The sequence below is a fragment of the Scomber japonicus genome, chromosome 4, assembly GCF_027409825.1.
Source record: "Scomber japonicus isolate fScoJap1 chromosome 4, fScoJap1.pri, whole genome shotgun sequence".
In the NCBI taxonomy this organism is placed as follows: Eukaryota; Metazoa; Chordata; class Actinopteri; order Scombriformes; family Scombridae; genus Scomber; species Scomber japonicus.
Genome location: NC_070581.1, coordinates 13,058,027 through 13,085,589, shown reverse-complemented (window position 1 = coordinate 13,085,589; position 27,563 = coordinate 13,058,027). Strand labels below are relative to the sequence as shown.

Below are 27,563 nucleotides of genomic sequence, written 5' to 3'. Positions count from 1 at the left end.
TCAGAATATATCATGTGTGTTTGCCCCTGGATTTCATTGTTGGCAGAGTAACAATTTCACCAAACACCAACATTACCATAACTGTTATTTGATATACTTTGCAGCTATGAGACTTTTTACCAAATACTGCACACAGATTCTTGATAATAATGATAATTGTTTTGTCTTAAGAGCCCCCAGTGTTATGCCCACGTTTCAGATTCTCACATCCTTTTCAGAACACAAATGGACACAAGGTGCATTTTCTGTAAATAGTTTAATATTAAATAAAAAAGACTCCCATATAAAAAAGAAAGCTACAGTCCACAATTTAATCGTCTTTTTAAACATAAGTATTGAAAGCAAGGGGTAGAATGAGAAAAATACTTAATTACAATTCCCAGAAAAATTCACAATTCATTGTTTTCTCTCTTGTCTCTTTCTCTAACAATATAAAATCAAAATAAAACACATTAACTGTACATATGTACAAATTTCCAAGTGTAGAAATTGCATAATCTGCTTTCTTTTTCACTTTTCTTTCTTTTTTATTTTTTTTATTTTTGTTTAAATACAGCTAGAGATGCCAGTACTCTTGGGGCAGGGCAGTGTGTGGAGGAGAGCTCAAACAGTGATATGAGGAGACAGAGGGAGGATATTACTCCAAATCCACAGTAACACACAGACTCAACAGATCCACTTTAAGACATCATCGCTCTCTGTGTTTTAAGTTTTCCCACCATTCGTTCAACCAATCAATGGACATACTGTACTGCCTATGAACTTAAGGGTTCCTGCAAATGTTTCATTTCAAAATTCAACATTTTCTCCACACATTTATTTCATAACTGGAGGGTGAAGTGGGGGTGGGCGTTAAGTCAACAGATATGAATTGATCTCCATCAGTCTGGAGGTGCACACAGTTCTTCACAGCAACAAATAACACAGCATGTGAAATGTCAGCGGGTAGCTTCAGTGTGACAAATGATGCGTATTGAGATGGTGGACTTTGCAAATGTCACAAACTGGATATTGTCAAATTAATTTGTCATCTGTTGGGTTACCATGGCAACTACCGAAATGATTAAAAACTGTACAAACATTAAATAAATGTTTTCTCAGTCCATGAAATTATTAGTGATGAACAAAATATTAAGGACATCTGGCAGAACATGTGGAGTCATGATTACAGTTTTTTTCTGCTGGGATGAACCAAATTATTTTATACCGTGAAAGAAAAAACCGAAACTCAAGCCTGGTCCGTCTAATATTGTCTTTCAGCACCTTCTGAAAACATTTTTTTGAAATATAACCGCTGTGCGTCTCTGCAAAGAGCGCTTTACCTTACTAACAGACGGTGTCGTTCATTAAATTATAATAAGTTCAACTAAACCACGGTCGGACAGTGAGGGGCTCAGCAATAGCACTGTTGTCCAACGCACACTCAAACACATTAAAAGACACACATACACACACACTTTCAACAGAGAGCATCGTTCAAGTAGATGGGCTTTATCCTGACTCACAGTAACACACTGATGAGAAGAAAACAGTACTCATTATTTTTTGTGTTTTCTCATTGATATAATTCTAACATCAACCATAATTAAGAGATCTCTGATCACGTCAAGCAACCATTATTCTGTGAACTACACCTATGAGAAGACCTAAGTGAAAAAGCATCCACATTTCTCTTCAAATTTTTTTAATTTTTATAAATTAATTTTTCAGACTAGACCTCTCCTATGTTTTTTTTCATAGTGGTTGTCATAACAATGGTTGACATGACAACGGCATAATATTAGTGCAGTTGAATTTTTAAGAAAAGGTCTGAACAGTGGTGATGATGGAGAAATGGAGGGGGAAAGAGAGGCGTCTGGCCGCCTTTGATTGGTGAACAGTTCTGACTGACAGCTCCCTCCACCAATCACTGCCTCTGAGACCTTGCGCCTCGTCTCCTCCTGCCACGGACTGACCTCTCAGGCTTCAGCAGTGCTGTCTGGAACAGGAAAGAGAGGGAGAAATTCAAGTCCCATTAGCCGTTTTCTTCTTCTCCCAGCTTGCCAGCTGTGAAACAAATTTACCACTGCAAGCAGAGCTACGCTGCGATTCCCTTCACATCTGGCATTTGCTTTTACCCTTCACAGAGAAGTAAGAATGCAGTGTAAACTACAGAATAATGCCACCACAGATTCAGTGTCTCACTCTTACGGTTTTTTAGAATCTGAACAAAAACCTGAAACATGCTGCTTTTTGGGGTCAACAGCTCTTGACAAAAAGTCCAAGATTCAGATTTGAGATTGTTGTCTCGACTTCTGTTTCCAAGGTCAAGACATACACTCTTAACCAACATGGACAAATGTCCAGAAAAAAGATCATGTGACATGACTCAAAGCTCCAGAAGAGCAACTTAAATGGACCTTATGGTGAGATTGTTTACTTGAATTCTGTTTTTGTTTGTCCATGTGATACACTGTGATTGCCGAGCTGTTTCTGCTCCTGTAGTTCCCTTGGGAATTAGTGTCTAAGTGGCATGTCTGTTGACCTACCAGACATGACATGAATGAACAAAGACATTAAAACAAATTCATTCATTGTTTCTTTCATCTATGAATCATCTACAGGGAGTGGTAAAGCAGCTTCATGATATTAAAATGTCACATATGATGACATTAATATGTTGGAAAGTACCAGCAGCATGTTTATTAATAACAAGAGGAAAACAGAATATGCTGGAAGAAGTCTGACTAAAAACATCTTAATGACACCAGTTAGAGTAATTAACCAGTGTTGCTGATAGTTAAACCAATACTGTAGATCTGTCAGTGGCTGAGGGGAGCAGGGTCTTACCGTAGCCTTGGTTTCCTCTAGTGCTGTAGCATCCATGTCTCTGAAATCTTCTAACACATTCTGTAGCCTGTCACACAAAGAAACGCAGTATTTCATGGAGCAGAGTATAGCCAAATAAACCAACATAAATATTTTCTCAAGCATCGTCAAATTACAGTGCAACTGGATTTGGATTTATCCAGGTGATTCTCTGCCTATATCATGTCTGAGGAATGAACCATTGACAAGACAACTTACGTTTGTTTCCTTTTCCTTCCTCTTCTGGCTCCCCCCACTGTTCCTGCTTGATCCTTGGAAAGTACAAACAGAAATCAAATTACAAAAATCATCTATTAATAGTTTAAAATGCAGCCATTCAAGTCTATCACAATGCTCCATCCCTCTATTCATCGTTGAATTAACCCACTAAGAGGCTCTGGGTCAAATTAACTGCTCAGTGCCTATTAACCCTTGTTTCTTTCTGTTCAATCGATGTGTACTTCTCTAATACAGTCCTAACTTTGTGATATAAAATCTTGCCTTGAGTTTGAAGGAAACAGGACATCCAGGCACTTACCCTTCCCTGTTCGGTGTGCAGCAGTGCTCCTGCTGTCTCCTCATTGGGCCCCCTACTGCAACCATCCCTGGGACTGAGGTACCCCGCCTGTGGAATATGTCCCTGCCTGTCCACCCCTGCATCTATATAGGGGCACACAGCTGCAGCTGGCCCAGTACAGTCTGTCTTAGCCTCTTCCAGGTATATGGGTGGCAGAGGAGGCTCTGGATGGGTATGTCCCTCTACCATGACCGGCTTCCTTTGTAAGGGAGACGTAGCCCCGTCTTCAGTGGGCTTAGGCGTCCCCTGGGCTGGCGAATGGGCAGCTGCTTCCAAGCTGAGTCGGGATAAGTCAGGATTGCGGAGCGAACAAGCCCGACGTGGACTGAGGGAGACTGGGGCACTTGCCTGGGGCAGAGTTGGGACAGGGGTGGACGGGGTATGGTGCTCCACAGGGAAAGAAACCGGCGGTAAGGCACAGAAGGGTGAAGTAGGGTCAGATGGCCCCAAGTGGGCCCCGTCCTCCTGCTCTTTAGCATTGACTTGAAGGAAGGAGGTATAAATTGTGTCCATGAAAGAGGTGTAAGGATCAATAACAGACCTGCCCTCAGACCCTCGCTGTGGGGGTGGGGAGGGCTCTTGGGAAGGGGCAGGGGCTGGAATAGGACTGGGGACTACTTCACGGGCAATCGGACTGGCTGGAATGTCTTCCTGTGGGGCGGGGCTTTGTGTTTCCTGCAACAGGACTGGCTTCTCTCCTTCTGAGGGAGGTGCAAGGTTTAGCTGGAGGGAAAAAAGTTGAAGCGATCAATAACGGTCAAAAGATTCCAAAAATGATTCCAAACAATGCAAAAAATTATAATTCAAAAAGCAAATTATCCCCATTTATTAACTTACAATCCACAAAGCTACATGTCAGTTACCAACCTGTATGTTGTTGAGCAAGTTGATGGCTCCATCAGGACCCTGCAGCAGAGGCATGCCTAAAGCAGAGGTCTGGACTGGGGGTAGGAGGATGGAACCTGCTCCAAGACCGACCATGTTATGGAGGCCTGTGATGCCAGAAAGATCTCCTACAATAGACAAAAGTTCATGGATGTGTTGGTATATTAGCTTATTGCTACAGTATGCCCTCAATGAAAACAGTTAGTCTTCGCTAATGTTATGTCTTTAGTTCCTGACATATAACAGAAAATCATTATGTGGTCTGAAGTGTTAGAGAGGGTGGGCACTAACTCACCTAATACAGCAGGGTTAAGCAAAGTGGGCAGTAGCTGTTGGAGGAGGGTGTTGTCCTTGCCTTGGAGAGATAGAGGGATGAGGGTATCAACACCAGCATCAGTAGGTACCTGCAGAGTTGAGGAGAGTATTAAGAGTTTCACATGAACAAATTACACAATGGTGAATCAGAGAAAAATAATGTAGAGACAGAGTCAAATGACTTGGATGCAAGAATTATTGATTTTTTACATGCAAAGTTAAAAATGTTTCCCAGAAACGTGCATTCGCAAGTAAAATACATTTAAGATAGACGAACTGTAGCCAGCCAAAACACATCGAAATGTAGTGTGACGGATCCATTTTAAAATAGATTGGGAAAAAAACAAGTTTTTGTGATGAAAAGAAAAATAGCAGTTTTTTCTTTTTTAGGAAAATAAGCATCTAGCAGAGAAGAAAACAATGGAGTAGTTGAGGAAATGAGATCATAGGTTTTACTGTGGAAATTAGGAGGAGCCCAGAGGAAGGAGCTTAAGGAGACAGGGGGAGCCTACCTGAGGTTGGGTATGTTGGGTTTGCTGTGCGGGAGCTAACTGGGTGGGGGGAGGTGGGTTGAGTTCAGCTGAACTCAGGGCAGCAGTGAGTAGGGCGGGGCTTAGGGGCAGAAAGGCTGCATGATGAGGAGGAAGAGCGGCAGGAAGGAGCAGAGACTGCAGAGCTTGGAGAGAGCCCTCAGCTCCTGGAGGAAGGGGCAGAAGGCCCTGGGAGACCTCCAACAACCCTGATCCATGTAGTGTTGATGGATCCAGGAGGCCAGAGGTCTTATCCAGGGTGAGGCCCTCCAATGTGGTGGGGATCTGCTGTGACTGCTGGAGAGGAACTTCCAAGCTGACCTGGCTCAACTGACTCAGCCCAGATAGGGGTAACAAATGTGCCTGCTGTTGTCCGAGCAACAAGGATGCCATAAGCAGAGCCTGAAGGCTAGGTTTTTCTGTTAGCCCCAAATCAGCTTCCTGTCCTTGGGTAGGGGTTGAGGCTGGGGGTGGAAGTGGGTTCAGCAGGCCCAAAAGGTTCAGAGGCAACTCCCCTTGGGCACCACTCAACAAGGGCAACAAAGGAAAGAGAGGATTGTGGTTTATTTGTTGTTGCTTCTGTTGCTGATCCTGGTTTTGCTGATGCGTCTCTTGTTGTTGTATCAGTAACTGCTGCTCCTCTGATTGCTGCTGCTCTGTAAGATTCTGTGGTGCTTGTGGTGTAGCATTGGCAGGAGGTATCTGTGCATGTTGCCCACCCAACCACAGTCCCCCTAGGTGCAATGAAGCCAGGACTGCAGGGTCCAGGAGGGATGGCAGACCTCCTGTGGATGACAGCAGCTGAAGCAGCTGCTCTTGGTTCATGAAGGGGAAAGCCTCTGCCAGAGGTAAGGGAGCAGTTGAGTCACCCACAGATGTAGGTGTATGAGGACTGTTATTATCCCCAAGATTAGAGGAGAGGGCAGGTCCAGGGCTGGTGGCTGCTAGAGATTTGGTCACTGTGGAGACCTTCTGGTCCATACATCCAGGCTCCTCTGGCCCTGTGGAGAGAGAGACACATGAATCTTCCATCTCTGTTCAATCTGGCTTGATCCATTTTATACAAGGAGTTTCAGCTGGGTGATTTGCATCATTTTGGAGGTTGACTGAGGCAGAATTAAGCGTTGGCAGTCAGCTACAAAACAATATAGGATTCCCAAGCCAGCAATGACACATGAATAAAATAAACATATGCACTCACTTGACCCTAAGCAAGACACATAAAAGGGTACAAACATGAGAAAAATGTGTACTCCTTATCCTGAACCATCTCACCAAATAAGGCTGTTGACTTACTTTACTTGGCCCTCCACACCATATGACTTCAAATATGCATTAACAAGTTCACCAAAATCACAACATTTCAAAACTGAAAAAGACTCACCTGCAGTGTGATTTCCTTGGGAAGGCAACACAACATCCGTGGTACGGTTGGAGGAGCTGCCCTCTCCCTGGGGCACAGTGGAGGATGCTGCGAGTATGGCCAGGACATGGTTGCTAAGATCAAGAGGCTTCGGGGAGGTGGATATCGCCATAGAAACACTGCCTTGAGGATGACTCAGATCCTCAGATGTAGACATGCTGTTAATGCCAATCTCTGTTGCTACATTACCCTGTGGTGATGCTTCTCGTGAAGGTGCCTGAGAAACAGAGTCAACTTTAGGAATGTGGTTCTCAGTTGGTTGATGCTTGTCTGATAGAGCTGGGGACATACGCTGATAAGAGCTGCTGCTGTTGTGTAAAGCTAAATTTGAGTGGGCTGTAGAAGCTGGAGAATGTCTCTGTAGAGGACTTGATTTTGTAGACTGAGGCTGTGATTGAGACTGCACTGATATGAACTGAGAAGAGGCAGGAGGAGAAAGCGGCTGTGGCACCAAGGATAGAGGATTAGTGTTAGTGGTTCGGCACGGTGACAAAGTCTGTGGGTGCCTCACATTAGAAAGTGGAGAGGAGGGTGAGAGTCTGGGGCTCTGTTTATTAGTGTGTCCACCTTCTTCAACAGGCACAGATTCTGGCTGAGTTGAAGCAGAGTTGGATGCCGACGCCTGTGCATTCTGCACACTGAGCAGGTGTAACAAAGCAGACAGAGGCTGTGTTGGAGGATCCAAGCCAAGAGGTGTCGGTGTCAGGCTTGTAGTGAAATCCAGAGCCTCGCTTTGTCGAGGAGGCCTGGAAAGGTGTGCTGTCTGACGAGGAGCAGGGAGCCTGAGCGTCTGCCCAGGGAGGAGATGATGATGGTTTTCTAACATGACAGCATTCTGGTTCTGCGCAGCTGAGGTAGAGGAGGAGGAGGAGTGCTGGGAGGAAGAGGAGGATAGGTTGATAACAGTGGCAGAAACAGAGTCTCCTGGTGGGGTCTTCCGCGGCCCATTAGCCAGATGCTGGGTGTCTCTTAGCATGCTGAGCACTGTGGGAGATCGCCGTTGCCTCTTCCTGTGTGACGCACTGCGCTCTGCTGTGGGAGGCATGTGGGGCAAGGAGGAAGCCAGGGATTGAGCCAGAGAGTGGGATGGAGGAAAGAGGACGGAGGAGGCTGCTGCAAGGGAGAGATGGGGTGGCCTAGTAGAAGCGATGGAGGAGGGAGGGTTGCTGTTATGTAAAGTGCTGTTTGTTACCTTTGATGACTGTTGCTGCTGTGCCTCTTTCAAGACCTCCAGAGAAGAGGGCAAGTTCATCTGGTTGCTGGCCACATTTGAGCTCTGGCCCTGGGTTATCTGGTTAGCCAGTTGAGCCTTAGCAGCCGCAGAGAGCAGGCTACTCGCAGGAAAAGAAGCTGGGTGTGGCATCTTGCCCTGATGGCTGTGGTGGTGGTTCAGATATGGCCCTGTGGAGTTCAACCCAAAACCTGCTTGTCCTGTGCTGGGAGTCGGACTCATGCCACTCTTTGAGGGTTTCATGGAGAGAGCATGGGGGTTGCTACTGCTTTGGTTGGTCAGTAAAGAGGGGTTAGTAGGGAGTAGGATGTGGTGGTTATTAGTGCTGCTGTTGCCTGAGTTCTTAAACTGCTCCATGATGTCTTCCAACTTGTATTTGGGGAAGTGGGGACTGGGATTTGGGGAGCCACAAGGGAGAGGGGAGTGTGGAGAGGAAGAGCTGGATTTCCTCCTCTGAGGGAAGTTACTTCCCGTCAGTCCTCCTCCTTCTGCTGCTGTTGAGCCTCCTCCCTGCTCATAAAGAGGGGAGGGAGAGGCTGAAGGGTGGCGGGACCGCTGGTGAGGAGACACACAGTTCATGTTATGGACAGAGGGAGAGAGAGAAGAAGATGGGGAGAGGGGGGAGCCTCCCACAATGACACCATGAGGATGATGAGCGTGAGTCTGTGCTCCTCTTCCTCCTCCGCCCAGGTTCATAGGGGAAGAAGGAGGAGGTGAAGAGAGGGGCCCTAAACGAGGAGAACCAGGAGTCTCTGGGGTTTTAGGTGTTCTTTGACCTTGACTGACATTCTGAGGCGTGGGGGCGCGGGGTGACCTCTGGGCAGCACTATAAGCTGGGAATGAGGAGCTGGAGGAAGAGGTGGAGGACACAGGGAGAGGAGGAGGATGATGAAGCCTTCTCAAGGCATCTAGGGGATGGTGAGAGTTCGTGCCTGTGTGAAGGACCGGGGAGGAACCATTGTAAGGGTAAATAAACTGGTGGGAGGTTTTGGGGCTGGCACAGGGGTTCGGGTGCAGGTTGTTGTGAGGTCGAGCTGGAACTGGATGGAGTTTGGGATGGTAGATTCCTCGGTCCTCTTCTTCCCGCTCCACATCGGCCCTCTTTGGATTGCGGCTGTCCACTCCACTGCTCACCTCTAAAAATGTACATACACAAAAATCATTTACCATTTACAGTTTTTACTACAATATAAAAACAGGCTCTGCCAATGTCCTTTTCTCTACATTCATAAAATATCTTGTGCACAATTTATAACTAACTACTGAGAATTCATGCTGATTCCTAAGAATCCTACCTTAGAGATATTACCAAACATGGGCAGAACATTATATATATATGTGTGTGTGTGTGTGTGTGTGTTCATACAAACCTTGTACATGGTTATAAGGGTTATGTTTCGGGTCTATTATTGATGCATTTCTGTGTGATGTGTAAATCTGCAGTAGAGTGAGATCTAGCAACACTTGGTGTTTTTTTTAGTTTTTTCAATTTAGTTTCACTTTATGGTGGAGCTGCATTAACTGAATGACCATTAGCAAGAAAGCAGAAAATAACTGCGCAAAAGAACCAAATAAATCAGAAGGAAGTCGTGTCGTGACATATACTGTTGACATATAAATAGTTGTATCAAGACAAAAGAGATGATGGAACTGCTCTGCTGCAAACTGAAAAACTTTTGAGTCATGTTTAAATATATTGATGAATACAAACTGCAGCAAGAGAACACAATGTAACAACCACACATCCTGAGTTTCGCTGAATGTATCCTGTGTTCAATGTGAAACTACACCACTGCCATTAAAATATCTATAGAGATGAACATGTTAGCGTGCAGCGCAGTGGTTTCAGTTCTGTATTGCTGACACCTGCAGCACAGAAAAGCGCATCAGAAAAAAGGGTTTACAAGGACTTTTTTTTTAATCCAACACCCACCTGCTCCAGCAGGATTTCCCACCATCATTGCCTGCTCCAGCAGATCCCCCTCCCCCCATTTTGCTCTTTCATGAATTGCAGTTGAACGTTATGAATCATGTCACTGTTTCTCTTGACGACTGATGAACAGACACAAACCAGACAGCAAAATGGCTTCAGATTTCAGAGCGGCATATGCTGTTTTGTTTCCTGAGGAGATCTGGATTAGATATGTCTCTTTGTTTGATGTTATTTACATTTAAATTAATTTATTATAGCACACAACAAGTCTAAATAGAGAGCGCACAAAAAGGGGAGAGCAAGACTACTCTGAGGCCTATGGTGTCCTGGGAGGTTGGATGGTTAAACCCAATAATAACAGCCTCTCATACTTTCATAAATTAAATTTAATCTATAATTCATTCCATCATGATGATGACACTGACTGTACGTTCCCACCCACAATAGGGTAAATTTGTGAGATCATATGAGAGGTTACTCCTGTGCACACAAAACACTCAACCCAAATAGCAACAGATTTGGTAGTGTACAGACTGTGTTACAATCTAACAGTGGAGACACCTGACAGAGAGACTCCATATAAAAATTAAAATGTGAATGTAAAATAACATTTTATGCATAAGCTGATCAGTATCTGTTTAGCAATAATATAGAAATCAGTATATAAAAGCTAGTTTGATTAGTTATTCTGTAGTTAGATTATGTTTGATAGTACAAAAGTGGCATGTGTCAACAGTAGTGTGTCAAAATTTACCTGGATGATGAAGGTTAGCAAAGGGCAGCTGTGAGGCCTGCATACTCCGACACAGAGCAGCCATTGCTACCACTTTCCTGCGATGGTTACACAGTTTGGTCATGTCCTGCTCTGCTTTGCCTAAAGGCTGGCTGTGCTGTTCTACCTTCACTCCCACAGTGAAGTTAAAAACCTGCAGGGTACAAGATAAAAAGAGGATTAAGCAGAATACAGAGGAAACCCTTTGCATAAAGTTTTATCCAATTTATGACAGTTAAGGGCACCTGTGGAGGTATTTTACACTCCTGTATTCACACTCACTCATGGACCACTGCTAATCACTACAGACTGTGTGTATCTCTTCATGGTTTTATGAAGAATAGGTTAACCATGACTCCATGCAGAGATGGAAAACGTTTGGTTTTAACTCCTACATTACAGTTTTTAATATGATGTTAATTGAAATATTAATATAAGACCCCTTGAATAACTTTTCTCTCTTTTTTTCTATTCTTGGTTCATTCCAATTCTGCATTTCAAACGGATTTTTAAAAAATGTACTGACCAAAAAAAGATCAAATGTTCCAAATACATATAAATTTAGATTAAAACTGTGCAAGTATATTCAAAAAGCATCACCACCTTCACTACACACACACCACATATTAAGCTTATAGAGCAACAATACCTTTTGGATGACGAGTGGACACTCCAGACCGCATTTGCAGGTGCCATCAGTCAACAGATACGTCTTGACCTCATCCAGAGAGGATAGGGCAGTGCCACTAGGGCTACAGGAAGAAGACAGCAACAAAATGTAAAAGCACATTCATGGCAAAGGATAAAAAGGATGTGAACAAAAAATATGTTGAAAGCACAGTGATGTTCTCAGTTGAAAAGCTGAAAATACACCTCATAATTTAAATGTTATTTCCACATTTGGAATTTTTCCAGATTTGGAAAAAGATGGGATCCTCCACAGTTCACAGAATAGTTGTGGTAATGACAAGTAAATTATATTAAAAGCATGGGGAGTTGACTGACATGTCAGCTCTTTGTCTCTTTATCATATACCTTTAAGTAATAATATAATAATAATATAAATTTTAGAAGTAGACCTAAGTCATTATATAAGGAAAAACATGTTAAAACCAGAAAACTCTTTCAAAAATTAAGTTGCAGAAGCCACAGCTTCCTGGTGATATCCACCACATATATTGTAAAAAAACATCATTAGACACCTGCTTTCTTCATCACAATGAATTATTTGACTCAGACAGGTACCCATTCATATTTGTATATAATGATATGTGTTCAAATCAAGATAATTTGTCCATTAATTTATATACATCAACAATAAGAGCATGTGCTTTCTGTTCAGCTGAACCAACGCACCTGACATAGATCACCTGCCCACCCTCCACTCTCCTTTGCCAGCCGATGGGGATGTGTATTGCAGCTGTGTGGACCCCATCCTTGTCCCCACTGACAGTCTCACTGCCTCCCATCATTTTGTAACTGCGGCCTGCCAGCACCTTAAAAATAATAAGCAGCATGTTATTCAAACATCTATTGTTTAATCCCTTGAAATGGAATTGAATTCAACAAGCCTAAAAACTAATCATGTGTTCATGTTCAAGTTGTAAGCTAAAGACATCTTACAGCTTCAGTAGTGTACAACAGACATCATATCTGAATGTAATTTTGAAATTACACTCTACAAATGCTTATAATATGCAAGAGCTTTCCATTTGTCAAGTCATGTTTATTTTTATAGCCCCATGTCAGCAACTCAGCTTATTTAAAAAATGTACAGACATGCAAATATAGATTGTTGCATGTGTCAGTGTAGTTTGTTGTGGCTCAGTGTGGGTCACTAAGTAAATAAATGCATACATACATAAACGGAAGACTGAATGTCTCTGCAGCTGCAGCTCTTCGGGATATCAATGTTCTAATTAAAGCAACCTGCATGCCAAATGTGAGGCCCATGTTCATCTGATTACATAACACCCAGCATCGGCATCAAATACCAAATATTATAAAATCTAGCCTTGGTAAAATGCTAAATTCAACCAGAATTGTGAAGGATGCATTAAATACAGACTGTTCATTACATGGTTTGGATTATTTGAATGCCATTTCAATGAGACATTATTATCCAGGTGTCCTCCACATGCACAAAAAGGTCTAACAAAACATCTAAGATTTTATTTCCCTTACATCTGTGCTCCTGACAATTCAAGCCACAAATCACTGGGTGTGGCCATGGCAAAAGAAAAAAGAAGAAGGTAAGGATTAAGGTAAAGTCAAGGTAAAGTAATAATTAAAAAAAATAAACATCTTGCATACCTTGTCATCTTTGGGAAGCCAGGACCTGTTTTGGCTATGGTATCCACTGTCCAATGTACATGCTGGTGGGTTAGAAGCACACAGACTGCCAGTAAAACCTGACTTGATGCCCAAAAACACCTGAACCGCCTCAGCTACGAGGCAGATCCTCGACTCAGAGGATCACTCCTGCAGATGTATGTGCTTCGTTCACATCAGAGTAAGGGACTTGGATGAAGATGGAGAGCCTGCAAAGAAAGGTGGAGGTGGATTATGTAACATGACTAGAAATTCTCGGGGTAACAACTCATCAAATAAACCATTTCCTGAGTATGATATGATGCAAAAGGCACTTGAGAAACCAAATCAGATGCATCACTCTCACAGAAAGAACACAAGTTCAGAAGAAGCTGCGGCTACTTTGAAGTGGGAGGGTGTGTTTGGATAGGCCCGTGGTTTACTGGATGTTCTGCTACAATATAAGCAGCTGTCTTATACAACACTGACCAACTTACAAGCCAACAAGGCAGCATCGTGACAGGAGCTTGAAATAAGATCTTAAAGGAATCCATAGTTGAGGTGAAAGTCTGTCATGGAAGAAAATCTCCAAACTACACGACTGATAGACGGCAGGCTAACAGCTAGGCTAGCAGCTAAGCTTACCCTACTTTGTACTATGTTGTCGTGACAGCTGTCAGGCGCACAAAACACTCCGATGCAAAACTCTTAGGACAAAACGAGCCATGCACAATACTATGCATTAGATAACAAAGCTTGCACTTACTTATTGACAGCCGTGAGCTAACTTGAGTGTCAGCAGCAGGACATATAAACCTTTCTCTGCGTCAGGCTCCCTCTCTCTCTTTCTCCGTGTTGGCGAAGTTTTTGGACTCTTCGCTTTTCTCTGCTCGCGGGATAATCAAGAGTGAGCTAGCGAGCTAGCTAGCTGGCTGGCTGACGAACCAGCCAAATAATGTTTTGAAAACGGTTCATACGTTAATAAATAACCACGAAATAAATCTCTCTCTCGTTCAAACCGCGTATTAGCGCGCCCGGCGCTCAGCGTTTGTACACCGTCTGCCAGACCGAGTTAAAAACAAAGGGCAGTACCGCTTCATTTTACTGCGCCCTGGCTGTCGGAGCAACCAGCTAGGCTATCAGAGCTAACTGAGCGTCCCGGCCAGGCTGCAGGACGCCCCGCTGCCTGCGCACTTATCCAGCCGCTGCTTTGGCCTCTGCTCTGTTAAACCCGTTTTATATTCAAATGTATTCCGACAACCATAACGACCCATGTAATCCCAAATTCACAGTTGCCCACTGTGTTTTCTTTTTCTTACAGATTCCGAGCAAAAAAAAATAATGGAGTTTTCTGACGGACATGCGCAGTGAGCGCTCAGGGAGAAGTGTACCCGACATGCAACGGGACCTTTGTAGTGTTTCCAGACAGACATCAGAGCACCCTGATAGACATCCAGTGAATATGGCAGGAGTCTCTGTCTACACATCTCTGAGAGTAATTTGCTTATTCTTTTGGCCAAATTTTATATTTACAAATCCAAATTCTTAACATAAAATCCAAACTTTTCAGACCTGACTATCTATATCAAACAATAAATGTCTTCAGTATCTGAACATACAAACAAAATGCTCTTAAAGTGTATCACCTTTGTAAACTTTAAATGAGCAAGTATTTATGTTTTTTGATTACAACCATTAGTTCCCCTGATGTGCTTGAGACTGTAGAGTGTTATACACAATGTGCTGTAAACTTGTATACTGGTTCCAAAAACTCTGTTTAAAAAAAGCTTCTTAATAGAGGACAAGATAATAATGTCTGCAGCTCAGAATAATGGACTTGTGGGCTGACAATTAAAGCAGTTATAATATAAACTGGAATGACAAGGGCCTCAAGATGACAACTACATCATTAGGCCTAGATTATTTTGCCAGAACATAAATTATCATCATTATCATTATTATTATTATTATCAATCCAGTTTATATTGGGCTTACATGGTCCACATTCCTACATATATAATACACAATATATACTAAGGAACCAAAATGGTAATTTATAATTTATAAAGCACAAAAAGAGGGGGACAAAGAGACCAGTAGGGGACCATAGATTATTTTTGCCCCTGGACCTCTTGACAGTTCATTATGCAACTGCAAGAACAAATCTTCAGTTTTCAAATGAACCATGAGCTGTAAATACACGTGCAGAATTTGAAAATTCATGTTCCTAACATGAAAAAATAATCTTTTAATTTTAACGACCCTGTGACCCATGTTGTAATACTTTAAGAATTAAGAGTCTTTAAGAGTTTTAAAGATATGATCAAGATGACTTAATATAGATAACACTCACACTCACCTCCATTTATGCGGTATTTTCTAGGCAGAAAAATGAAACAGTTCTGTCTTAAGTCTAAGTGCACAGCACAATGTGACATATGTCACAAACAAGGCAGTAGCCATGATTTTAGAAAAAAAGACATCACAAATAAAAAATCACTGAATTGTCTGAGCAGTCAGCAATGAATTCAAAAATATATTGCATCTTATTTACTTGTTTACATTTTTGATTTAAATCAATTATGTCTCCATATATGATGGTGTACTGTAAATCATTTTTTATATTTAGTCAAAGAATATCAGAAGCAGCCTTAAGACAAAAAATATGCATGTGTGTAATTGTCAAACTCAGCCTCAGATCATTCAAGATTATTTATCACCCTTATTGTTTTGAATTGTAGCTGCAGTTCTAAACTAAAATTATCTGATGAGATGACATGTGTGTCAACGTTTTATTAGACACACAGGTTTGTGCATTGTTAGTGTTTCTATTTGGTCTCCAAGGGATTAAAAGTCAAAGACAGTGAGCAGTATGAATGTCTGTGTATCTTTGTGTGTGTTTTTGTTGTCTGTGAAAAAGTGGGACAAGAGGAAAAAGGTGTGTATGATGTATGTGTGTGAAGAAGACAGGGAGATATGTATCCGATTTCCCCTCGTCAACGGGGATCAGTCTGACGTCCCCAGCTGTCCCAAACAGTCAGGTTGACACATGAGTCCTCAGCTTGGCACGCACATAAACACGCATACAAATACACATAAAAAATCATAGTACACAAATAAGGACATAGGATCACAGTCCAAGCATGAAATCAACATCAATTTTGGAAATCACCTAAAGGCACTGTAGAGGGAATAAAGAAAGGGTCCTGACTGTACAGGTCACAGAATCCTGAGGGCCTGAAGTAAGGACAGCTGGTTTGTTAGACTCAAGTCCACTGACCATACAGCATTCAGTCACTGCCAGCGGGTGAAGGACGAGTTCAGAGATTTACCCACCCACCGGATTTCTTCTGCTGTCAGTGTGGATTTTGACAACAGGTATGTCCCAGTTTAAATTTGCAGTTTGCGTCATTTTGTTGCAAATGCCATAAAAGTGTTAAAGTTAGTCACTTAACTCAGTTTACTGTCAGTGGGTTACATTTTGTTGCATAAGCTGTGGAATATTAGTTGAATAATTTCCACATTGAGAATATTAGTACTGATTCATAAAGCTTGATATTTACTTCTTACATTTTCAAAAACGTTTCTCTTTTTTCCATGACTGGCAAAGGCAACCAGATTTAGCTGTGATGAGATTGAATTTCACAAACCTAGAATAGTTTGTGTCAAGTGGACAAGTGCACGATGTGTCTGTGTGCGTATGCAAGTGCGTTATACAGCTAAATCTAACTTCTTATGTTCATGTTATGTGTTAATACAGACACAAGAATATATCCATCTGCTGTGTTCGTACTAATCTACTTCCCACATCACAAATATTGTCATTTTTCTGTGTAAGTTTGTAAGTTTTCTGATCATCATTACCTTTTATAGATGGTAAAGGATCATAAAATACTGAGCCAAAATTTCATACATTTTGATTGACTGCCATGTGAAGGCAAACTTCTACACATGGAAGAGATACAATGCATGCTTAATATGACCTAAATTGCTGTCTATTTGTGTTTGTGTGAAATATACATAGTTGGCTCATGGTGCTTGTTGATTTTACCAGTAATGGCAAATGACAGGTGATATGAAAAAAAACTGAAGTTTAAGTCTTTACAGGTTTTTTTCTAGGAGTGTGATCTACACAATTTACTATTGTATGTAGCTTTAAAAAGTCGTATGACAAATCCTTTAACCCTTAATTTAACCATGATATCATGATTGTTTATTAATTGTTGCAAAACCCTTCACAATAATTAGCTACAGATACAGAGAAACCTGAATATATCTGTCTTTGTAGGTGGGGCGGTGCTGATTTCGTCCACCTAACACCATGGACCAGTGAGTATAATACCTCTATAACATGTGCAGGACAAATGTCTTGTTTGTCCTAGTTTGCCTGCGTGCACCTTTTTCAATATCTCATTTTTAATTTGAGCTTAGTTTGACTTTTTCTGTCTTCAGCTACAATGATGCTCCATGTTCTTTTGAAATTTGTATCACAGGTGTGTGTATCACCACTCAACTATTTTAAGGTGGAATGGCAATTTGATACTGGTACAAAGCATGTCAGTCACATCCTGTCCTGTGAAAACCTTAATGTTGACATGTTGTGTTATTAATATGTTTAAGTTTTAAGTTTTAAGTGTTCACCTTCAGAAAAAAATAGTAAAAAAAAAAAGTTAGAAATTAGTTTTTTAACCAAATTCACATGATTTGATCTCACTTAAGGCTTTGTTTTCTTTTCATTGTATGTCTGTGTCAGGGAGGATGACAAAAACTCTGTGGATATCCATGACAACCCTCCAATTCCTGACAATGTGGTGAAGGAGGACGGAGATACTGTGAGTGACAGGACCATGTCAACCCCCCACTGTCAGAGGTGCCATTCCCGGGCAGTTTAAAATAGCCGCCAGCTGGGACTGGAACGCAATGCAGCATTGATTGGAAAAACATGAGCCCTGACTTAGGTGTTCCTTTCTTTTATTTCCCCTGTGGGATAAAGTAACGCTGCTAACTGATGAACTATATATGACTATTTAGATGCTAGTAAAAGGAATATAAGGCTGAACAATAGAATGAAAATCTTTTCAAAAACCTGTATGGGCACGTCCTTAGAATAGTAGGTAGTTGTAATTAAATCCCATAAGAATGCATTAAACAAAGATGCACACTTCAGTGGCAATGCTCCTGTGTGACTTTGGTTGTATATGTTCTTTCTGCCAGAAGAAAATGTGAACTTAATCCCCATCATCGTATTTCTTCCCCTCTACAGGCAATGCGTCCTGGAAAGCAGCAAAACATGATCATGAATTCTGTGTTTTAAATGACTGAGATGTGTCTTGTTGTGTATCCAGGTCTATTTCATTTATGAGGAGGAGGTGGAAGTGGAGGAGAAAGAACCAGAACCAGAAGAACCCGTTATCCGTATCAATGACAAACCCCACAAATTCAAAGACCATTACTGCAAGAAACCCAAGTTCTGTGATGTCTGCGCTCGCATGATAGTCTGTATGTATTGGAAATAATGTCACATGCACAAATATAAACATCGTGACGCTATTCTTTCTCATAGATGGGATACTTATACACTTGAGTCTTGGTTTCTGACGGGCACCATTGCTGTTCCTTTGCTTATCTTTCAGTGAACAACAAGTTTGCTCTGAGGTGTAAAAACTGCAAGACCAACATCCACCATTCATGTCAGCACTATGTTGAGTTCCAGAGGTGCTTTGGCAAAATTGTGAGTCCTATTCCTTCTGCTGAGCTCAGCAACAACAGCGATAAATATACAGTACTGCACTGTATATTTATCGCTCCCATTATTTTACCCCTGGTGATATCCATGACCACAAATGTCTTGACACATTGAAACATGGTGTTCTCTATTTCTTCCTGGTAGCCGCCTGGTTTCAGAAGGGCCTATAGCTCCCCTCTGTACGGCACTGACCAACAAGATTCAAGTGAGTACACTGAATGCTGAATGATAATGTATATCTAGGTTTTTTCATTCATTGTTTGTAAAAGAGTAAAGCTTATGAATGAACGAGCACACTTTGATTATCTGTGTAACTATTTTATCCTGAACCAGACCATCATGACCCAGTCTTTGATACCCTGCGGGTCGGAGTCATCATGGCGAATAAAGAGCGCAAAAAGAATGAAAATGACAAGAAAAACGTGAGCATATATTTGAATTTTAATCACACCTTGTATACTAAAATTTAAATGAATAAAATGTTTCCTTGTCTTTATTCATTCACTGAAACCAGAAAACATAAATCAAGACAATTAAAGCAATTATTAAGCAAATACAATGTCTTTAAAGGGTTTCAATATGAATACATAGTCAAAAAAATTGTGTATGATGCTGATGTTTACAATGTTTTTCCTCAAGATGATGATGATGATGGAAGAAGAGGAAGAGGAGAACCAGCAGCCCAAAGAGAGTGAAGAGGGAGGAGAAGGTACAAAGAAATATGTTGCTTATTCTGCTAGTCGTGGTCATAAAAATGGCACATTATGAACATATTACTATATCCAGCATGGAGTTGAATAAAATAATTTCATCATGTCATGAAAATGCTTTAGTGTAGTGGAAAAAAGTCACTAATCCTACAAGAAAATTCCCTACCCAAAAGGAAATGATTTGTTATCCATTTCCAAAATATAGTGGATTTAAATCCTGTCCTTATTGGGCAAGGACTTGATTTCTCTGACTCTGATTTTCACACAGGGAAGCCTGATGATAAGAAGGAGAAAGGGGGAGACAAAGCAGATGAAAAGGTAAGAAAATGTGTTCAGTTTTCCTTGTAAGCAGCTACAGAGGGCTAAGGTCCTGATCTGCCAGCTTTAATACTACATGTGCACATATTTTTTGTTATAAATCAGTCGTCATAAACAACAGAATCTGTGCTGTTTTGTCAACAGAGTAAAGGCACATTCTCACTGACCCACTATTACCTGGCTCTCTACCGCTTCAAGGCCATTGAGAAAGACGACCTTGACTTCCAGTAAGTTTAAAAGACACACACACACACACACACACACACACACACACACACACACACACACACACACACACACACACGTCCCCCCATTGCACACAGTTTCAATATTATTTTATTTATTCAGTTAAATTGACTTTAATATGTCAACAGACATAACTTGTTTTATGTGGTGATAAAAGACATGAGTTTGTCTGTGTGTTAGCCCTGGTGATCGGATCACGGTACTGGATGACTCCAATGAAGAGTGGTGGAGGGTGAGTCTGACTATTAGCCTTCATCGACACATTTAACTTTCCTGTTTTAGTTTTGCAATGAACCTGATTTGATCTGATCCTTCTTTGCTCCATTTTATTTCTGGTGAGGATGAACTTAAAGTCTGCTCACTTTTCAGGGAAAGATGGGGGATAAGTCAGGCTACTTCCCCACCAACTACCTCATAAAAGTGCGTGCATCCGAAAGAGTTTTCAAAGTGACACGCTCTTTTGTAGGGAACAGAGAGATGGGACAAATCACACTGAAGAAAGATCAGGTAACTGCACTATTGTCCAGTTTATATTTATTATGTGCATAACTGAACGACAGGCAACAAGCCTCTCATCAGATTTTGCACAAACATCAATACAGTGTTTTTCATGTGTAATATATTTAGTACAATTAGCTGTCAAAGTGTGTTACTGTTTTCTTCAGTGTGTTTCAAGATAACACTGATACTGACCTGTTGGCTTGTTCTGTGTCATTCTGTGTTTCAGATTGTGGTGAAGAAAGGAGATGAGAAAGGTGGCTACTTGAAGGTCAGCACCGGACGCAAGCTGGGCTACTTCCCCGCTGATCTGCTGGAGGAGATCACTGTGACATGAAAACCATGATCTGCAATGAAAGGACCAGCAAAACACTTTAAAAATCAATACAAACTAGAGAGATCCTCCTGATCGTTCAACAATTTTCTATATTTGTTATCCCCCCAAAAAATCAAGATTTGCTCTTATTATGTCTGTCACTGCAGAGATGGACTAGCTGTAAGTGGAAAAGAAAACTGTCTCATTAATATGTACATTTGTAAGTCAATCAGGGGATGTATTGCTTTCGTTTGAGGAGAGGTTGAGAAATCCTGGAGAGCTATGAAGCAGTTCATTCATTGATATGAAGGTGACGATTTACAGAGGCTTACTATAATATTTGACAAAGTAAAGTAAGTACATTTCTAAATCAGTTTGGCAATACAGCATCTTAAAGAAGTGAACAATGAGAACTCCCATTACATATTACAGCAGATCAGTGAAGTTTGGCCTCAAAGAAATTGGAAACTGATGGGAAACATATGCAAGGCTACTTTATCCTTTATATTAAAACTGTAGAAGCTTTGAAGTCAAGCCATTTTAACATGTACATAGCTTTATATTAACAAATTGCAGAGAACATTTCATAGATTTGGCTTGTACGTAATTCCACATGCAATCCTGATGAACCACAAAAACATTGTAAAAATACAACCAAACCCTGCAATACTTCTTACAATTGTTTCAAATGTTTGCACTAATTGCTGCTGATAAAATTAACTGCATGCTTGGAGCATAAATCTTTCTATTAAATCTGAAGTGCACTTAAAAGCTACCTGTGAAACTTTATTTAAAATGTTTATCAATTTGCTCGAACAATTGCTTCCTTATCAGAAGTGGCAGCACTCTCCTTACAAGTCATTTGTTTTCATTTCTGAACCTGTGACTTCCTTTAACTCTTATCTGCATAATGGCTTAACAACCTGCCAAAAGTCTGTCAAAATGTAAGATGTCATGCAATAGGAGCAGTATAGTCCCACTGCTGCTGCTGAAGTCATCCGTAACTTGCACTGCAGTTTGAGCACACATCATATCCTGTGTTTAGACTGGCAGCCCTGTATCAAATCCAGGCTGAGAGTAGACTGTGATTAATAACTCTGGGATAATCATGTTACCCAGCTGCAAATATTACAAATCTAATCATCCACTTTTACTGATTCTCTTTCCTCCTTCATCTTTTTTATTGCAAAACATTTACCAAAATATACAAATTAAAATATAAGGTGCTAAGTAGTGTGATAAGTTTAAAAAAAAACCAACAACTACTAGGTGATAAAATACAATCAAGGTGTATAAATTATTTCTTTTTATCAGATTAAAAAACTAAACTTGACACTTTACTGATCTGAGTTTCAGATTAATCTATGGCTTCTCCAAAGACAGAGAGGAAAGTCCTTGTTGACAATCTTCATAATTTAAGACATTAAGAAGAACAATGAGTTTGCTATGAAGATTAAATTAATTAGAAACCAGCTGTGTGAAAGATCCGATGTCTGATGACAATATGTCCAAAAGGACTTTTTTTTCTCACCTCATTAATGGAGAAACATAAATAACATGAAAAGTCACACTTTAACACTTATAAAAGTTGTGTACATCTCTTGAGAATTTAAAAACGGTAGTATCAGAAGCAGCACTTTTGCATCCCAAAGTAAACTTAAGACTGTAAATGCACCTTTTTTCATTCATGTTCTCTCTAATGTCAGTTTCTATCATGATGCAATCTTATCTTATGTGTTTGAAGAAAACCAGCTGGCACACTGTAACCAGCACCAACAACATCTCTCCTTCTGTGTTCAAGATAAGTTGCACACCACCTTAGTGAAATCATCATCATAGGTGGTTTTCCAGATAACACTCTTATTACTCTACTCTTATTCCTCCTTTGCTTTTTAGTTGGTGGTGTGCCAGTGATGTGTTGTTGATCACAAGCAGCAGCAGCAGCAGCACTGTCAAACTGTCTTCGGTCTTAACTTAAACATCAGCATCCATGAGTGGTCTTAACAGAGGACATATACTCCTAACATTGTTCTGACTACAATAATGACCAGCACCTTACACGATCATAAGTTTTGTATGTGGAACTATCTCATCTGGTCGCCTTCTTCTCTCTGGTCCAGGACTCGCTAACGTGTGATAGTTTGGTTTATTCATTTAGAGAGGGCTCCTTCTCTCGGGCTGCTAGTCTGGATAAACCACTCTGACTGTCGCGCACGTTCACAACAAACCCATGACATATAAAGAGAAACTATTATAGCCTCTCAAGAGCCGGAGATGAGTAATCTTCTGTTTTAAATAAAGTTCGACATTTTGTTTTTCCTTTCCTTTCCTTCTCTTTCTTCTTCTTTCGGTTGCATTGGCGGCTGGCACACAGCTTTCGGGAGCATTATCGCCACCCACTGATTTGGACCGCAGACTAAAACGCTACCATCTGTCTAATGCCTCTGCTCAACAAAGTACTGTAATAAACATCATACAAAGGATAGCTATATTTAAATCAATAAAAGGACCCAAATGATAATGAAAATAAAATTTAATTGTTTTTCTTTCTTCAGTTCATTACGACGGCGTATTAGGGCACTCAGAACTTCTAAGAAACAAAACTCACAAATGTGCAAGAAAAAAACCTCTAGCAATAAGGAGATACTTATGTAACTGAGCGTTATACTTAAATATGTTATACAATTAAAACACAGAGGCGCTGCTTGAACAGGACGGACACATTTATTACGCTTTTTTTCTGATCAAGTCAATTGCTGCACATCCACTCACTTCCGTTATACTCCTTCAAAATAAATCTTCACTGTGTGAATGCTCAACCGGAATAAACATAAATTAACTCTAACCATGTGTTTATCTTAGCCCAGAATCACCATATCATCCTAAGCATCCGGACTTTGAAAAGACATTGAAAGAAAGAATAAAATCAGTGAATATACAAGTTTATTTCTCATAAATTTGAAGAAGTAGAACGGAAGTGAGTGTGTATGGATGTGAAGCAATTGATGTGTGATCAGAAAAGTGAAGTAATAAATGTGTGGCCGTCCTGTTCAAGCAGCAGCTTCTGTTTTAATTTTATAACCTATTTTAGTATAACTTGGCTACACAAGTATCTCCTTATTGTTAAACCCAACTGAAAAGCACAATTAGATCAGTACTTCCACGGCAGCATACTGCATGACAAGTCTTGGCAGAATAAAACACCCTTTTTCCAAGTTTTTTTTTTTTCTCGGAATTTGGTTTTTGTTTTTTTCTCGCAGATTTGTAAGTTTTTTTTCTCGGAAATTTGCAATTTTTATCTAAAAAATTGAGAGTTTTTTTTCTCGAAATATCAACCTAACCCTTATTAAATGTGGTTCTTTGTGGACTTCCTTGTAAAGTGATATAGTTTGAGTTTGCCGCCTAGTGGTCAAATACACTTAATGCAGCTGATTCAAGGCTGACTACATCGAGGGTTGTTTTATATTTCTTTCTGTAAATGATATTATTTAATGACCATTTGAATGTTTGACACATTTATTGGAGGGTCTGATTTTGTTTTTAATATCGTGACATTGTCAAACGTCTTCCTGATGTATTGAAACTACAATACATTGTTACAACTATGTGTCAAAGTGGTGACATTTAAACTCTAGCGACCCAATTTCAATTTTTCAAGGGAATTACGTCACTACAATAACAAGAGATGATTTCTTTTTTGACAAGGATAGGAAGCCCCACTTACGCAGGGCATCAAAAAATTAATGGAAACTCTTATTGTTCCTCTCCACGGAAATCTTTAGTAAAAGGCGAAAGATTTATACGATCTGAAGAGAAACAAGAGTGTACTGCCTGAGTAGTGTTGGAGCAGCCCACCCTGTTCTCCGCCTTAACGTCCTCACTTACGTTTCGTTTAAATGAAAACAAGAATGCAACGTTAAAACTAAGTGGTATTCTCCTTTAAATAGAAACCCCATCTATAGTGTCAACAATCACTTTGGGTCACAAAGTAACAAGTAAAAACAGTTTATGCTATTACTGCAACACGCGCGCTGTGCATTGTGGGTAACACTGCGACCTTAACCACGCCTCTTTTTTAAATAAAAGCATTTTAACCCTATGATTTTAACATTTAAACTTTTTTTTTTCGCTAAAAGATAAGGTGAAAAAAGCATAATAAGTCGACACTGTGATGTTTTTTTCACATTAAATGGGAAAGTGTTGCCGTTTACACTGTTTACAGACAGCTACTCACGCGCATGCGCAGCCAATATAGAGACGATACATTCAAGATAGTTCTCCGCTTCACTTCCTGGTCAGGTACTATCATCTCATTGGAGCTTGTTTTACACTTTAGCCTGTTCTTTACTAATTAACATCGTCACAAGAATATTTAATCGTATCTAGTTCATGTTCATTTTATATTGAACAAAATAAGCATTTTTACCAAAGAAATAAAGACATGATGACTTTATAGCCCAGCTACAATGTAGACAGCCTCCTTTCAAACGTGGTGAAATTGATGCCTCACAGTCGAGACATGAATACTTTGTGTTAAGGCTGTGTTTTCCATTTGAGGCCAATTCAAATAAATATACACCCTGCCGGAGCAATGGCAAACAATTGCAAAAAAGTCAATATGATACATGAATATTTTTACTTGTCATTACTACTATGACTCGTCTTTAACTGTCTATCAGATGTAATTATGCTTTTCTACTGGCGGCCTCAAGGCAGCGTGATTACTTGTTTGTCTTCTAATATTTCGTATGAAACACTTAACACCACGTCATGGTTAACGAAGATGGATTAAAATTGTAACAGTTATAGCTTACTTATAAATGTGAGCAACATAACCCATTGCTTTTTACAATCAAGATGACAGCAGCCTTAATTGGCAGTCAGGTGTCCAAATGAATATCAAAATAGTTTTTCTTGCTGTAACTGTACTTCCTGTCTATGGTGAACATGAGATGTAAGTGATGAGAGACAAAAATCCACAGTCCTTATGCTCTCCAAAAATATATTTATAAGTTGATCTGAAGCTAATATGAAGCTTCAGTCGTCAAAATGAGTGCCAAAATCCCTCTTTGTGTTACTATATTTAAACCGCAGCTCAAACACTGTCACAGGAAACAAAGCCTCAAAAGAGCTTCAGGTAAACTTTTAAATGAACTTTTAAACAAAATTACTGTGCAGAGACTGCGTTTTGTCATCCATTTACACCGAAAGAAACAGGAGGAGTAAATTACAATTAATTACAGCGTCAACGTCCATTGACCAAAACAAAAATGGCTGCAGTAATGTTGCAATGTTAGCTGTACATTTAAAAACAACGTTTTTATCCAAGGGACACATTTAAGCAGGAATATCTTAAAAACAATTGGTACAGTTCGAAAAACATACCAACCATAGACCTAAATGATTAAATAATAAGCTAACCAATTAGCTTTGTCAGAGTATTTTAAACTCGGCTAGTACATTTACAGACTCTTATTATGCTTCAACATAATAATAAAAAAAACTTGTCAGGCTGGTTGATACTTGCAGTGAATCGTTGGCTTGAAAATCCAGTGATACGAGAGATGGTGCAGCAGAGTCTCACCAGACTTGTCACTATTTTTTAGATTTCTTGGAGAGCCTTTGTCATTTTGTCAGCCTCCCTGTGGCTAAAGTATGTGGGGAAAGCACGGAGGGCTGTCAGACTGTGCCCGCCTGAGAGCTCTTTTCTCCAGGTTGATGAGTCGTAATAAGGGCCGGCCAGGTGTGTGTGTGTGTGTGGTCTGTCATAGGCTACTTTTGGGGACGAATTTCTCGCTTTGGCTCTGTTAATTAGGATGCCTTGTCCAATTGGGGACAAACGCCGTGCCCCCAGTTGCTGATTTTTGGGTCAGTAGTTAAGGTTAGGTCTAGGCAAGTACTGGATGGGTAGGGTTAGGATAAATCTCCAGCAAATTAATGTAATTCTATGTAATGTCCCGAAAAATGGCTATGACTATTTATTAGTGTGTGATTCATGGAGCTATTCATATGGATACCATGGATAGGGCTAGATGCCATTCACAAATTTCAGATACTAGTACCAGTTCCTGAACAATGCTTTAAATACTACTACTACTACTACTACTAATAATAATAATAATAATACCAATTGTTAAGTAATAGGTTCATAAAAAGATTGATTTTCATAATGGGCATTTGTCAGAATGCATGGAAAGAAAGGAAATGAAACTCTAGTTCTCTTAACAAAGGTTTATTTTCAACAATAAGGAATTGCATTGTTGAGCAATGAAGGAGGGGGCAGATACAAAATCAAATTTAATAAATCAAATTATCCTCATGTCTTTAAAAAATAAGGATAAATCATGTCAATTAAACTAACATATAGGATAAGAAATAAACTAAAGAATAACATATCTTTTTTTTTATCTTTAAATAAGACTTGAGTGGACCAAGTGAACTTAATCAGGACAATCAAGTGACAGAGGGTGAAAAAACTAGACACAATTAGTGAGGAGGAAATACGAAAAAAGGAAGTGGGGTAGGTGAAGCAAGGGGGAATAAATAAGAAAATAATGAGTCTTTACTAAACACATTTTATCAAAATCTATTTTAACTGAAAAAAAGAGAATACATTACAGCACAAATCCTTACTTTTATTTATCAGGTCTGTAGCATTTTTAATAACATAAAATATATGAAGCTATTTACCACAGTCACTTTCATACTAGTGACCCTCAAGCTAATCTTAGCATGACAAACAATTCAATCCATAAACTCAGTTATTGAAGTCTGGATGTGGCACCCAGCATGTGTTGTGACCATGAGTGACTGAAATGACAATTCAAACTCACCAACTCACCAAAACTCCCTTGTTTTAACATGGGTTAGTTTTAAGGAGACAACGTGTTGAGTGTCAAAATGTAG

The 27,563-nt window shown here is 40.2% G+C and overlaps 2 protein-coding genes and 1 non-coding gene across 4 annotated transcripts; 1 reads left to right on the top strand and 2 right to left on the bottom strand.

The window, feature by feature from the left end:
• Positions 1 to 245: 245 nt before the first annotated feature.
• On the bottom strand, positions 246 to 14,170 carry mbd6 (methyl-CpG binding domain protein 6). 2 transcript variants are annotated; one of them, XM_053318192.1, is made up of 13 exons: positions 13,590 to 14,170; positions 12,827 to 13,053; positions 11,870 to 12,009; positions 11,163 to 11,265; positions 10,496 to 10,667; positions 6,539 to 8,944; positions 5,137 to 6,155; positions 4,605 to 4,713; positions 4,292 to 4,437; positions 3,386 to 4,147; positions 3,067 to 3,119; positions 2,830 to 2,896; positions 246 to 1,978 (listed from the first exon to the last, which is right to left on the bottom strand). In XM_053318192.1, the coding sequence occupies exons 3-13, from the start codon at positions 11,983 to 11,985 to the stop codon at positions 1,907 to 1,909; spliced, it is 5,025 nt and encodes a 1,674-aa protein (XP_053174167.1). In that variant the 5' UTR covers positions 11,986 to 12,009; positions 12,827 to 13,053; positions 13,590 to 14,170; the 3' UTR covers positions 246 to 1,906. The 2 variants fall into 2 exon arrangements, with proteins under 2 accessions (XP_053174167.1, XP_053174168.1); XM_053318193.1 differs by lacking the exons at positions 10,496 to 10,667; positions 11,163 to 11,265; positions 11,870 to 12,009; positions 12,827 to 13,053; positions 13,590 to 14,170 and adding an exon at positions 9,742 to 10,438.
• Positions 14,171 to 17,109: 2,939 nt separating this feature from the next.
• On the top strand, positions 17,110 to 20,727 carry stac3 (SH3 and cysteine rich domain 3). Its single transcript, XM_053318201.1, has 12 exons — positions 17,110 to 17,152; positions 17,577 to 17,655; positions 18,169 to 18,322; positions 18,457 to 18,554; positions 18,714 to 18,774; positions 18,903 to 18,991; positions 19,209 to 19,278; positions 19,548 to 19,597; positions 19,742 to 19,824; positions 20,024 to 20,075; positions 20,213 to 20,350; positions 20,571 to 20,727. Exons 1-12 carry the CDS (start codon positions 17,145 to 17,147, stop codon positions 20,676 to 20,678), a joined length of 990 nt encoding a protein of 329 aa, XP_053174176.1. The 5' UTR covers positions 17,110 to 17,144; the 3' UTR covers positions 20,679 to 20,727.
• A 3,642-nt stretch (positions 20,728 to 24,369) lies between these two features.
• Positions 24,370 to 24,483, bottom strand: LOC128358056 (U5 spliceosomal RNA). Its single transcript, XR_008321271.1, has one exon. It is a non-coding gene; the product is annotated as a U5 spliceosomal RNA (small nuclear RNA).
• Between the last annotated feature and the right edge of the window lie 3,080 nt (positions 24,484 to 27,563).